Raw genomic sequence first — 11814 nt, forward strand, 5'->3', positions numbered from 1 at the left:
CGATCATAATAACGAAGACAACGCAGTTAATCGAAATGTGTTAACACTTTCCTGGGATGGGGAGAAGCAAACATTTGTGCAGGACGTGACGCGAGCGCTGAATCCCAACCTTCCGGGTGATACCTCAACCGAAACAAGAAGTAACAGTCCAGGAACGCTTTTTGGAAACAGGAAAGTAAATATTCAGAAAAAGCTACAAGAGTTAAGGTTAACAGTGGCCGCCAGGAGAACAGCAGCGGAGGGCGGAGAGGGCGGGGGAGGGGATTTCACGCCCTGCGGTCGCCGCCTTGAATTCCTGGTATCTTTGGCCTCGTGCTTTGGAAGCGAGGTCTGGCGGGACACGCGTGTGCGTAAGCGACACATGCGGTGTCCGTGTCCACCATTCCTCGCCACCTCATCTGCGTCTAGCGCTCAGTTGGCCCCCCAGGCAGAGCCTACAGCGTGAGACTCAACGCAGGAAGTTAGGCTGTCGTGTCTGCTCCTGCGTGAGGGTCGCGGCCGCGCCAGACCCAGAGGCCACACTCTCCACTCGAACAGAACTTGGTTCAAAGGCGGAAAGAAGGCAGCAGCCAGGGAGCCCTATCGCCCCCTGTTGTCCATGTTCCCTCCCTGCAGGAGCAACCCCGACACGGATTGTGGTGGGACAGGAGTGGGGAGAGGGCACCCCGTGTCTCCAGTCCCTCTCCGTCTGTCCTTCCCCATCAGTAAGCTGGAGAGAGACGGCGTCGGCAGAATGTACACGTGTCAAGGAGTGAGACGAAGCCAGTGCGGTTGTTTTTGCTTTGTTTTGTCTGAGACAGAGTCTTGCTCTGTTGCCCAGGCTGGAGTGCAATGGCGCAATCACAGCCCACCGCAGGCTCCGATTCCCGGGCTCAAGTGATCCTCCTGCCTCAGCCTCCCAAATAGCTGGGACTACAGGCATGCGCCACCATGCCCAGCTCATTTTTTCTATGTTTTTAGTTGTCCAGATAATTTCTTTCTATGTTGAGTAGAGACGGGGTCTCGCTCTTGCTCAGGCTGGTCTCAAACTCCTGGCCTCGAGCAGTCCTCCCGCCTCGGCCTCCCAGAGTGCTGGGATTACAGGCGTGAGAATAATTTTCTCACGTAGAACAGCATTAAATAGCAAGTAAAAAACACCACAACAAATTAAGAAAACATGAAAAGAAAGGAAAAAGCTTTATAGTTCAGTTCCTTTAGCGACTTTGTTTCCCTGCTGCTCACTGGACCACGCGGCCGGCCTGCGCCTCCTCTGGCTTCGCTGCCTACGCGGCCTGGGCACCTCCCGCCGTTCCCTGAGAACTACCCCGTCCCCACATGCCCCAGGCCTCTGCTCGGCCTTCCTCCAGCAGGAACGCCTGTCTCCTCCCCCCCACACACCTGCGACTCCTGCTCATCCTCCCGGACTGAGCTCAGGTGTCCCCCAGCAGGACTCGGGGGACCCCAGCCCCACATCTTCCGCAGGCCTCCCCCACCCGGCACTGCGGCGACACCGCGTCTCCCTGCGTCCTCGACCGCACGGACAGGCCCGGCGCCCAGGGCCAGATGGGACTTACTCGAGGAACCTGGTGATGTACTCGCGGCTGCAGCGGGACCAGGTGAGGGGCGCGGCGTCGTACAGGAGCTGTGGAGACATGACGAAAGGCCGTTTCCCAACGGGCTCACACTCATTGCCGCTGCCGTCATGCTGAATGCCAAAACTGCGTGAGAGCACAGGCCCCAGGGGCGGGTGAGCGCGGAAGGCCTCAGCCTGCCCCTCCCCCAGAGACCCACGGGTGCCAGGCTCAGGTCCCAGAGCTGGCTCTGCCACCCGACGGCTGTGGCCTTGAGAAAGTCGTGCTCCCTCTCTGGGCCTCAGTTTCCTTAACGGAAAACGTGGGGATGGCAGCGAGTACCCCAGGGCTGCTCTTCCAGGGGCACCAGCTGAGCCAGAACGAGGGCCAGGGACCCCGCGCAGCCCTGCTCCGCCCGGGGCTGGCCGGCAAGGGGAAGGCGGCAGGAGCAGGGCCCAGCACGGCCCTGCAGCCTCACTGGCTGGAGGACAGTCCGACAGGCGGCCCCACGCCCTGGTCCTCATCCCCAGGCTGCGCACTGGAGTTGAGGGGTCTGAACTGGGGCCTCACAGAGAAGACTCAAGAGATCATCCTCGGGAAGGACACCGGAAAAATTCTAGCATGTTCCAGGCACCATGCTAAGCGCTTTCAGAAACACTATCTCAGGCTTCGCTTTTATCCCCAGAGAGGCTCAGAGAGTCTAAGGAACTAGCAGGGGTAACACAGCCAGAAAGGGCAGAACTGCGGCAAAGCAAACTTTTCTACTGCCACAAGCAGCTTCAAGGCCCTGCAGGTCCGGCCACCACCCGGGGGACCCAGACATCTGAATGGAGGAGCCTAACACCTCTGAGCAGCAGAGCTCTGCGGGCCTGCTCTCGCTGGCTTGCCGGGCAACCCAAGGTGCTGCCACGTGCCAGCTACACAGCCTGGGCACGGGTGGCTGAGGGCATGGGCCGTGCCCAGCACGAGAGCTCGGGCAGCAGAGTCAGAGGGCGGGAGCTTCGGACGTCACCGAATCCAACCTCCTCGATCTACAGGAAGTACAGAGGCCCAGAGAGGACAGGGCACTGGCCCCGGGTCACAGAGCAAGCAGGAATAGGGATCAGGTAGGGACCGAGAGTGAAAACATGGGCACCAAGGGCGATGGGGAGAAACAGCCAGAGACGTGCCGTGACCTTCTGGCCCATCCTGCCCCTCCACGCCTGGCCAGCCCCAGAGACGCCCAGGCAGGCCTGCGTGGGGTGGGGACCGAGCAGACAGCGTGTGGCCAGACCGAGTCGGGACCCCCTCCCCGGCCTCCTTTCCCCGGATTCCGCGACCCGTGGGCGGGCTGCCCCGTGCGCCCAGTGCTGAGGGCGGCCGGTACCTGTGCCCGAGCTCGTGGGCCACGGTGAAGGCCAGCGGCAGGCCCGTGTCCTCGCTGACGCTGCAGCTGCGGTGGGGCTGGCACATGCCCGCCACGTGCGACAGGCCCAGGGTCTCGCAGGGCCGGTTCATGGCCACGCACAGGTCCTTCCTGCACAGGCGGAGAGACGGGGCCTTCAGGCTGACCTGGCCCCGCACCGGGCCCACGGGGGAGGCCAGAGAAGGCCCCGCTGGCCCCGCGTGAGAAGGACATCACCTCCTGCGCTCCCTGACGCCAGGCCAGCACGCCGCATCTGGAGGCACACAAGACACGGGACCCCTACGTGGGCCCTGGGAAGCAGGCATGTGCACAGAATAGTGTTGGTTACAGGCGTGTGCACAGAACAGGGCTGGCTGCCGCCCCGACAGCACCGCTGGGGCCCAGCAGCGGAAACCGACTCCACCTGGAGTTCAAACCACGGCCCGTGGACAAACAGACGTGTGGCTGCAGAGATGGGGGAGGGGGGTGGCTGCAGCTGTCACAGGCAGCACAGATGTCCCTCTACTGCCGCCGCTCTGCATCCAGACCACGGCGTGGACGTGTGGACCTACAGGTGACAGACTTGCACGGAACCGAGCGTGTGCACACGCGTGCAGGGGCAGCTGCTAAAATCTGAGCACGTCTGTGATGGCATCGACACCAGCGTCCTGGCGGGGACACTGCTGTGGTCACGCAAGATGTCACCATGGGAGGAGTGGGGGGAAGGTGTACGGAGCCCCTGGATTATTTCTGACAACTGTGTGAGAAGCCACAATTATTTCAAAATAAAAAGACACCCCGGCCGGGCGCGGTGGCTCACGCCTGTAATCCTAGCTCTCTGGAAGGCCGAAGTGGCGGATAGTTTGAGCTCAGGAGTTCGAAACCAGCCTGAGCAAGAGCGAGATCCCGTCTCTACTAAAAATAGAAAGAAATTAATCGGACAACTAAAAATATGTAGAAAAAATTAGCCGGGCATGGTGGCACATGCCTGTAGTCCCAGCTACTCGGGAGGCTGAGGCAGGAGGATCGCTTGAGCCCAGGAGTCTGAGGTTGCTGTGAGCTAGACTGATGCCACGGCACTCTAGCTCGGGCAACAGAGGGAGACTCTGTCTCAAAAAAAAAGACGCCCCTCCCCGAGTGCCGATGGGATGCAGGGCGTCGTACCAAAGGTGCGCAAACTCTCCTGGGGAGCAGAGCTCTCCGTGTCCCCTCCCAGAGCTTCTCCCCGGAGCGGCCCCCCCACGGCGGCACCTGGTGAGCAGCACGGCCGTGTCGTGGTGCAGGGGGTGGGCGTCCCCCTTCATGTTGATGCTTTTCTGCCACTTGCAGAAGCTCCGCAGGGTGTTGTCCGCGTGGTGCGTGATCTTCAGGTCCTCCTGCGGGCGGAGAAAGCCGCGCTCACGCCTCCCCTGAGCTCCGAGAGGGGCAGGCCCCACTCCTCCCCACGCAAAGGCAGGGGACAGAGGCAGGCAGGGACCGGGGGTACAGAAGGCACAGTCCAGGCCCAGGAGGCCATCGCTGTGCCTCCGGCCAATGGGCAGGAGGCCCCGGCAGCAGGCGCCTGTTGCCGGGGGCAGCACGGAGCCACGTGACCTCTCACCTCCTCGTCCTCCAGCAGGACCAGGCGCACGATGGTGATGTGGATGGGGTTCCCAATGCTGGGATCGTGGAACAGGCCGGCCACCTGCCCGAGAGACGGGGTCAGGCTGTGACCAGGACGTAGGATGTGGGCGGCCAAAGCCCAGCCCGAGCCCACCTGGGGAACACACACCCACGTTCACACGCAAGGGTGTCGACACAGGTGCACACGGCTGCACGCTCACCACGCGTGGTGTCCCCACACCTGCACGCACGCTGCCCCAACCCAGCAGCGGCAGGACCTGGGGCAACGAAGCGTCCCAGGCCCCTCCCAGCCCCAGGCCATCCTGAGCACCCGAGCGCCGGGCTGGCACCTGCTTCCGAGCACCAACCCCCCACCCAGCACAGCCAACGGCAGCTCAGCCCTCCCCGTGCTGGCTTCTCGGCCCAGCTCAGTGCCCTGGGTGGGTCAGCCTGGCAGCTCCCTCTTGCCCGGGCGGTGCCAGGACCAGGGTCCCAGGAGTGAGGCGCGAGACCCAGGTAGAGCCTGGAGCCTGGTGGGGCCGGCACCCAGCACTGGAGTCTCCCCACTGCTGCCCCCGCCCTCCCTGGGGCTGACAGCCACGCGGCCAAGGGGCAGGTGTGCGCATCTGTCGGGGGCTGAGCCCGGCAGAGAGGAAGGTGGCCGAGGGGCAGGGGAACGCATGGGGAGAGCTGCCGTCTCCTTAACACTCCCCCAGAAGGAAACAGAGGCCAGCCCAGGGCTGCGGGCAGCTGTCAGGTTCCCAGAGGGCAGAGGCGGCAGGACAGACCGGCTGTGAGGTGGCTTCCAGAACCGCATCGGGAAAAATAATGCTCAGACAGGACAAAGCGAACACTCTCAAGAGGGCACGAAGCCCCTGGCGATGGGGACGGGCCGCACTTTCAGAGCCAGATCAGACGCACGAAGGTGCACAGAGACGCCACGTGGCCACCGTCACCTCCCTGCTCAGAGCCCCTTCCCTGCACAGACGACCGGACCCCCCTCTCCTCCATCTCCTACACCACTGCCCAGTCCGACCCACGCGGCCTCTTGTCCGGCCAGCTGTCGAGGTCTCCTCCGAGGGTCCCCACACTCGGCGGCTTCTCCGGCCACCTGCGGCCTCGCGGTTCAGCCATGTGCCTTTGAGGTGCAGACCCAACGACAAGCCGCCTTTGCTCGAAGGAGCAGCGGCTCTCCCCTGTCCACGGGGGAAGGACAAACGTCCCGGCCTGCCCAACAGCCCCTCTGGTCCGGCTCCTGCCTTCTTCTCCGGCCCCCCTCGCCCTCCACACCTCCTCGCGCCCGGCTCCAGCCACTCTGTCCTTCTTGCAGAATCCCGCGATTCTTCCTACCGCCGGGCGCTGTGCTCCCGGCCGGGAACCTCTTTGCCCTCGTCTTCCCAAGTTATGCCCTAGGCTCCCGCCAGCGCCCGCCAGCTCTCCAGCCTCGCAGAGTCCCCTCTGCTCCGCCCCACACTGCGGAGCACCACGCATGGGTCCTTCCTCGCACTTCCCTCCGCGGCACCTTCACGGCCGCCACGGTGACGCTTCCGCTAACGTCCATCTCCCTGCCGGACGCAGCTCAGTGAGGACGGGGGCCGTGTCTGTGTGGACGCCCTCTGGAAGCCCCGGGGACTGTCTAGTTCCTGGCACAGGACGGCACTCCAGAAACACGTGTTGGATGAATGGACGAGTCGTGGGCACTTACTTGCCCAGTATTTGCAACGCATTATCTCATTTAAAAGACACGGTGGAAAGTGGGAAAAGTCGGATCAAAAGAGCAAGTCTTTGCTGGGCCACAGACGGGTGAACTTGGCATCAGTGCCCAGCCAAGGCCCCCGAGGAGTCGAGGCCCTGGAGGGTCTGCTGAGACCTGCCCGACGCCCGACCCTCGCCCACCCCGAGTCAGGGCTGAGGGCACCACCGAGCCCACCCTCCACGTGCACAGCCTTCTTGCTGCCCTCCAAGAAACACGGAGGCAGCGTCTTAACTAGCTGATGAACTCAACCAAGGGGCATTTGTTAACGGCCTAAGATCGGTGTGGGTGTGTTAACTCGACAGACGCCACCTACGGAAGTTGAGCCCTGCGCTGGTGCAGGCTTGGAGAGCAAGCCAGGGGCGGGCAGTCTTTGTGAAGCCGAGATCTCGAGGTCACAGGTGACCGCAAGCCGCCAGTGAGCTGACAGTAGCAGGGGCTGCTCAAAACGGGCCTGTGACCTCAGGAAGGAAGCGCAAACTTGGGGGCAAAACTGGGGTAGAGCGAGACCTGCCTTGCTATGCTGGGGACAGACCCGCCTGCGCTCCAGGACTCGGATCCGGGTCAGACAACTGGGGGCCGCAGGAGGCCCTGGGACAGGGTGAGACTGTCCTGAAGGCGGCGGTGGGGCAGGAGGTCAGGTGCGGCCGCAGCCGTCTCAACAGCAGCAGCAAACACTGGTCCAGCCCAGCAGGGCCAGTCCCTGTGCTGGGAGCGTCAAAGCACTATCTCACTCAATCTCCTTACTTAAAGGCAGGCAAGATTGTCTTCATTTTACAGATGAAGCCACTGAGACTCAGGAAAAGGGTAGCGCTGGGATCAGAACCCACGTTTCACGGCTTTCGAAATTTGGAAAATGCTACCTATCTGCTTGGAGATTCTCAATGCACATTAGCTTTGAAGGCTCTGAGAAGTCCTGTAGCAAAAAAGCTTCTTTTACTTTTTAAACCTTGTGTGGCTGAACTCACTCAACAGCAGCTTCTTTTTCCGCGGGACTCTGTGAGCATCCTTTGGAACAAGGACTCCCTGGAATGTTCTTTGAGAAACGCTACAATGAGACGGCTTCCCAAGTGCAGGGCCGCGTTCCCTCACACCCACCGCCTCAGCCCAGGTGCAGAGCGGCCGCTAAGCAAGTGAGAGAACATCTGCTCCGGAGGGAAAAGGGGTAACTTCTCCCCGCTCCCACTGCCCTGCTCTCCCATCCTCTGCCCCTCCCCCCACCCCGGCCACCACGGCCACCGCTGCTCCTCTTGGGGACGGCTGAGGGACATGGAGGAGGCAGAGAGACCCGAGCTCCAGTCTCAGCTCTGCCACTTACTAGCTGTGTGACCTTAAGCAAGTGGCTTGGCCTCTCTGAATCTTTGTTCCCTCTGCTCTAAAGTGGAGATGAGGCTTGGCTGAGGTGGTCGGTGTGGAGCACTGGACAAGCGCTAGGTATTCGCCGGGCACCAGCGCTAACCCACCAGGGCCTCAAGTCGGGCTGGCTCATGGGATCCCTGTGCCTGCACCTCCCCACGGTGTCTGCACCGGGAGGCCAGACGTCTCCACTCTGTCCTGGTCGAGCCAGACTTGCCGGCTCAGGAAAGCCCGGTGTTATCGGGGCTGCTGACGTGAGAGCCAGGCCTGCCCTCCCCTAGGATGAGGCTTGCAGCGTGAACAGGGGCCTGGACAAGGATGCAGGGAGGGGCCAGGCCCTGGAGCAAAATGCCTGAGCCCCGTCAGGGCCAGTCGTGGGGGGCCTGTGGGGCTGGGGGGGTCTTACTCTGCCCAGGACCTGACCACAGGGACAGTCAAGGACAGTGAGGTGCAGTGAGCCAGTCAGCACCGGCGCTGAGACTGGGAAGGAGAGAACCTCAGGGCCTGCGGCCCAGCGATCGCCCCCCTAAGCCCGGCCGCAAGCAGTTCCGCTCCCTGGGCAGCCGAGGCTGAACAGAGAGGCTTGAGCTGGACCTTCAAGGCCTCGAATACCAGGCAGGAGGCTGTGATTTCTATTCCGCATGGAGCAGGGAGCCAGTGCGGGTGGCAAAGTCAGGGAGCACTAGCCCAGGGCTGCGGAGGTGAGGTGCTGGCCTGGGGACAAGCAGCACACAGGACACCCTCAGACGCCATCCCGCCGCAGAACACACGCCCTCACCCTGCCCCAACCCCCAGCCCAGGAGACAGACGGTGGGTGGTGGCCTGCCCAGCAGGCGGCCTGCTGGGAACGCCAGGGGCACAGAGCTCTTGGCCCAGGGAGCTGCGGGACAGGACGTAGTCTGGCAGCCTGCGGCCCCCACCTGCACCCCCAGGGCAGGAGCAGGGAGCTGGCTCTGCAGCAGCTCCAGTGGGGCGCGGCGCCCCAGCTGGGACACGGGCCCCGGGCTCCCATCGGCTCTGCCCTGCCTCGTGTGAGCTGGGCAAGTCGTTCACCCTCTGAAGCCTCTGCTATCTCAACGGTCACGGGGGGTCAAGCGCAGGTTGCCAACCTCCCAGGGTACCGCCGCCATGCCTGGATCCCAAACGAGCAGGCTGAGGCTCAGACGGGAGAGTGGCTTGTCTAGGTCAGGGCTAGCGGACTGCAGGCCACACAGACCCTGCCGACGCTGACGTGCGCTGATGTCTCAGACAGGGGCTGTCTGGCTGGGCGTCTGTGTCTTGAGCATCTAGCGCAGCTTCTGACGCAAAGGAGGAGGCTGTTTGTTCAGGGTAGCACGAATGGACCAACTAGCTATGAGCTCCCTAGGCAGGCACAGGGTCCCGGCTGCCTCGGGCTCCCCTCCTCCTCCCCCTCCAAACACCGGCTGAGCCAGCGGGGTGGCACGACGCCCTGTGCCGTCCCCACAGCGGCCCTCTGCCCAGGCTCTCCTAGAAACCCCAGCCCGGCCCCTACCCCTTCCTGGACTCAGAAGCTTGGAGACCCTCCTTCCTGCTTGGGGTGTGGGCCCGGGTCTGGGGTCCAGCCTAACAGCCTTCCTGCCCTGCACCCACCCGCCGTGCCCCCCATCACCCTCCCCTGCCATCCCCCGCCACCCGCCCGTGGCCGGCCGCCGGCCGCAGCCTCACCATGTTCATGATGGTCAGCACGTAGCGCTCCACGTGTGGCTGCCCGTGGTACTCCACCATCTTGGCGTCAGCTACCACCAGGGTCTCCACCCACTTCTCTTTGCTGACCGAGCGCTGGTGTAGCCGCCTCGACCGCTGCCGCCGCCACTGCTGCCGCTGCTCCCAACGCTCCCGGCGAGACTCCGGCTCCAGGGACGCTGTGGGCCCCGGGCAGGAGGGGTCAGTACCAGTGGACCACGCCACGGCGCGCTCCCTCTGGGGCGGGAGGAACTGCACCGGGTCGGAGGCCAGGAGCCTGGATTCCCCTCCGGGGCCGCCCCGGACGCGTGGCCCTCGCCTGGATTTTCTTCTCTGATCCTGGGATTGCCTAACTGTAAACAGGAATAAGCTGATCTGACTCCCAGGGTGACCCGGGGGCAAATGAAATGGAGGCTGTAAACACAGCGAAGTGCCACGTCCGCGTCAGGACACGGCCCGTCTCCCCGCGTCGTTCCCCCGACTGGGGCTGGTGCAGCCCAGCATAGGCAGGCCCCACAGTCCGATCCCCGGCCCGGAGGCTGGCCAAGGTCCAGCCCGGATCTTGCCCTCTGCTCCAGGCCGGCCTCAGGTCGGAAGAGGAAGCGCGTCTGTGAAGCTGGAAACTGAGGCCAAGAAGCACGCCTCCGCGGGCATCTGCTCCAGCAAGCAGAGTCCCTGGGCTGCGGCAGCTTGAGGCGGGAGTGCCGGCCTGGCAGCCCCCCACCCGGCAGCCCTTGGCGGCAGCTCCTCAGGCCGGACGGGCCGGCACGATGGCCGCTCCGCAGAGGCAGCGCTGGGCACCTGGCTCCAGCTCCCGGCCACAGAGGCCAGTTACCTGGGTGGGAGCAGGCTGGGGAGGGGAGGGGGTCCTGGCCAACGGCCCTGCCAGGCTGGGCATGGCTGTGCCAGGCTGGGCACTCAAGGAAGAGCGGGTAGCAGAGGCGCCACAGGCCAAGGTGGGGCAGAGCAGAGCTGGAACCCTGCAGTGGGGGAGGCAGGTGAGGAGGTCTGGGCGCGCGTGGCAGGCAGAGGACACAGGCTTGTGGCACATTTAAGGGCACCGGCTCTGGTGATGTGTCTGTCAGTCTGTCTTTCTGTATCCCTCTGGGACAAGGGAGCTGAGCATGGGGATGTCGAAAGAGGCTTCTGGAAAGGGCCTTTCATATCCCCAGGCCCATCCCCGGCTCCAGAACTGGCATCAGAGGAGCGTACCTTGCACCCCGCAGGTGCCCGGAGTGCTGGCGTCACCCCGCTCTGCCCGCCTCCCGGGGGCCTGGCGCTTGTACACCACGTGGGGCTGGGCGTGGCCGGGCCGGGCCGGGCCACCGTCCAGGGGCTCAATGAAGTAGTCCTCGCCGGAGAGCTGGAACACACCTTTCTGGGGAAGAAGCACCGGGCCACGCAGGCAGGGCTGACAGCGGCTGCTCTTTCCGCCCCTCCCCAGGCCCCTCCTGCAGCTGAGCCCACACTGCTCCGGCCACCCCGACGGATCCCAGGCACACGCGCTTTCCTCCCACTGGGCCTCTGCTCGCCCTGACCCTCTGCCCGGAGCGTCCTTCCTGCCATTTCACCCAGCCCAAGGCTTCCGAGTGGAGCTCAGAAGCCACCGCCCCCCGGATCTGTTCCACGCGCCCATCCCATCAGGAGCAAGAAATGGGTCTGCGTCCAAATCTGACAAGACGGCCTCATCCGCAGAGTCCCGGGCAGCCGTCCTGAGCAGGCAGCCCGTGCCCAGGCCTCCGGGCTATTTTGCGTCCCCTTTGCATCCCGCCATCTCCAGCCACCGCGCCCCCGCGGCTGGCCAGCACTCTGACCTGCCCTCAGTCTCCCCGAGCAGTGAATCACTCCAAAGGCAGCTCTGCCCACACCCAAGCCACGGAGATGCCCAAAGCCATCAGGACATCCTGTTCCCTGGGCCTAGGGCCCGCCAGAGGAGGGAAGCTGGCAGGGATGTCTCGGGCACCCACTGGTGTCAGAGAGTCCAGGGAAGAGAGGGGCCTTGGGAAGTGCCTTCGGGCGCCCACCGTCTCCTGAGGGAGCTCAGGGCTCCAACGGGGAAGAAGGGGTTACCTCCCTCCGACTTCCCCTCGTCGGCACCAATCCTGCCCCTTGGGTCGCACAGGGCAGGGAGCCTCGAGTGCTCCCTGCATCCACGCCGCGGTCTGGAGACCTAGTTTGGACGCAGACGCCCCCCCCCCCCACACCCCGTCTGACAGAGCTGGGAGGGCACGGCTGGTCGCCCAACCAGGAGCAGAAGGGGCCTGTCCTGCCAGGTAGGAGCTGCTCTGACCCGCACACAACCAGCCGCAAGCAGCAGCCAGCGTCACCTCGGGCCAGGCAGCCTGGGGGGCTGAGGCTGCTTTCCCCGACCTCTGACCCGGGCAGGGGGCTGGGAGGGGCTCTCACGACCCGCTGCAGAACGGCTAAAGGTCAAGGGGTCCTGTCCTGCAGAAGAAGGGCCTAAC

At 64.1% G+C, this 11814-nt stretch overlaps 1 protein-coding gene across 1 annotated transcript in view; it reads right to left on the reverse strand.

Annotated features, from left to right (window-relative positions):
* Positions 1-11814, reverse strand: part of ADAMTS7 (ADAM metallopeptidase with thrombospondin type 1 motif, 7) — a 44063-nt gene that overhangs the window by 21764 nt on the left and 10485 nt on the right. The window contains exons 4-9 of the mRNA XM_012659792.1: positions 10562-10727; positions 9332-9528; positions 4535-4618; positions 4186-4310; positions 2917-3066; positions 1554-1697 (exon numbers count right to left, since the gene is read on the reverse strand). Of these exons, the coding sequence (XP_012515246.1) occupies positions 1554-1697; positions 2917-3066; positions 4186-4310; positions 4535-4618; positions 9332-9528; positions 10562-10727 (866 nt within the window). The remainder of the gene's footprint in view (positions 1-1553; positions 1698-2916; positions 3067-4185; positions 4311-4534; positions 4619-9331; positions 9529-10561; positions 10728-11814) is intronic.

This window comes from Propithecus coquereli, unplaced genomic scaffold (assembly GCF_000956105.1).
Source record: "Propithecus coquereli isolate 6110/MARCELLA unplaced genomic scaffold, Pcoq_1.0 Scaffold634, whole genome shotgun sequence".
NCBI lineage: Eukaryota > Metazoa > Chordata > Mammalia > Primates > Indriidae > Propithecus > Propithecus coquereli.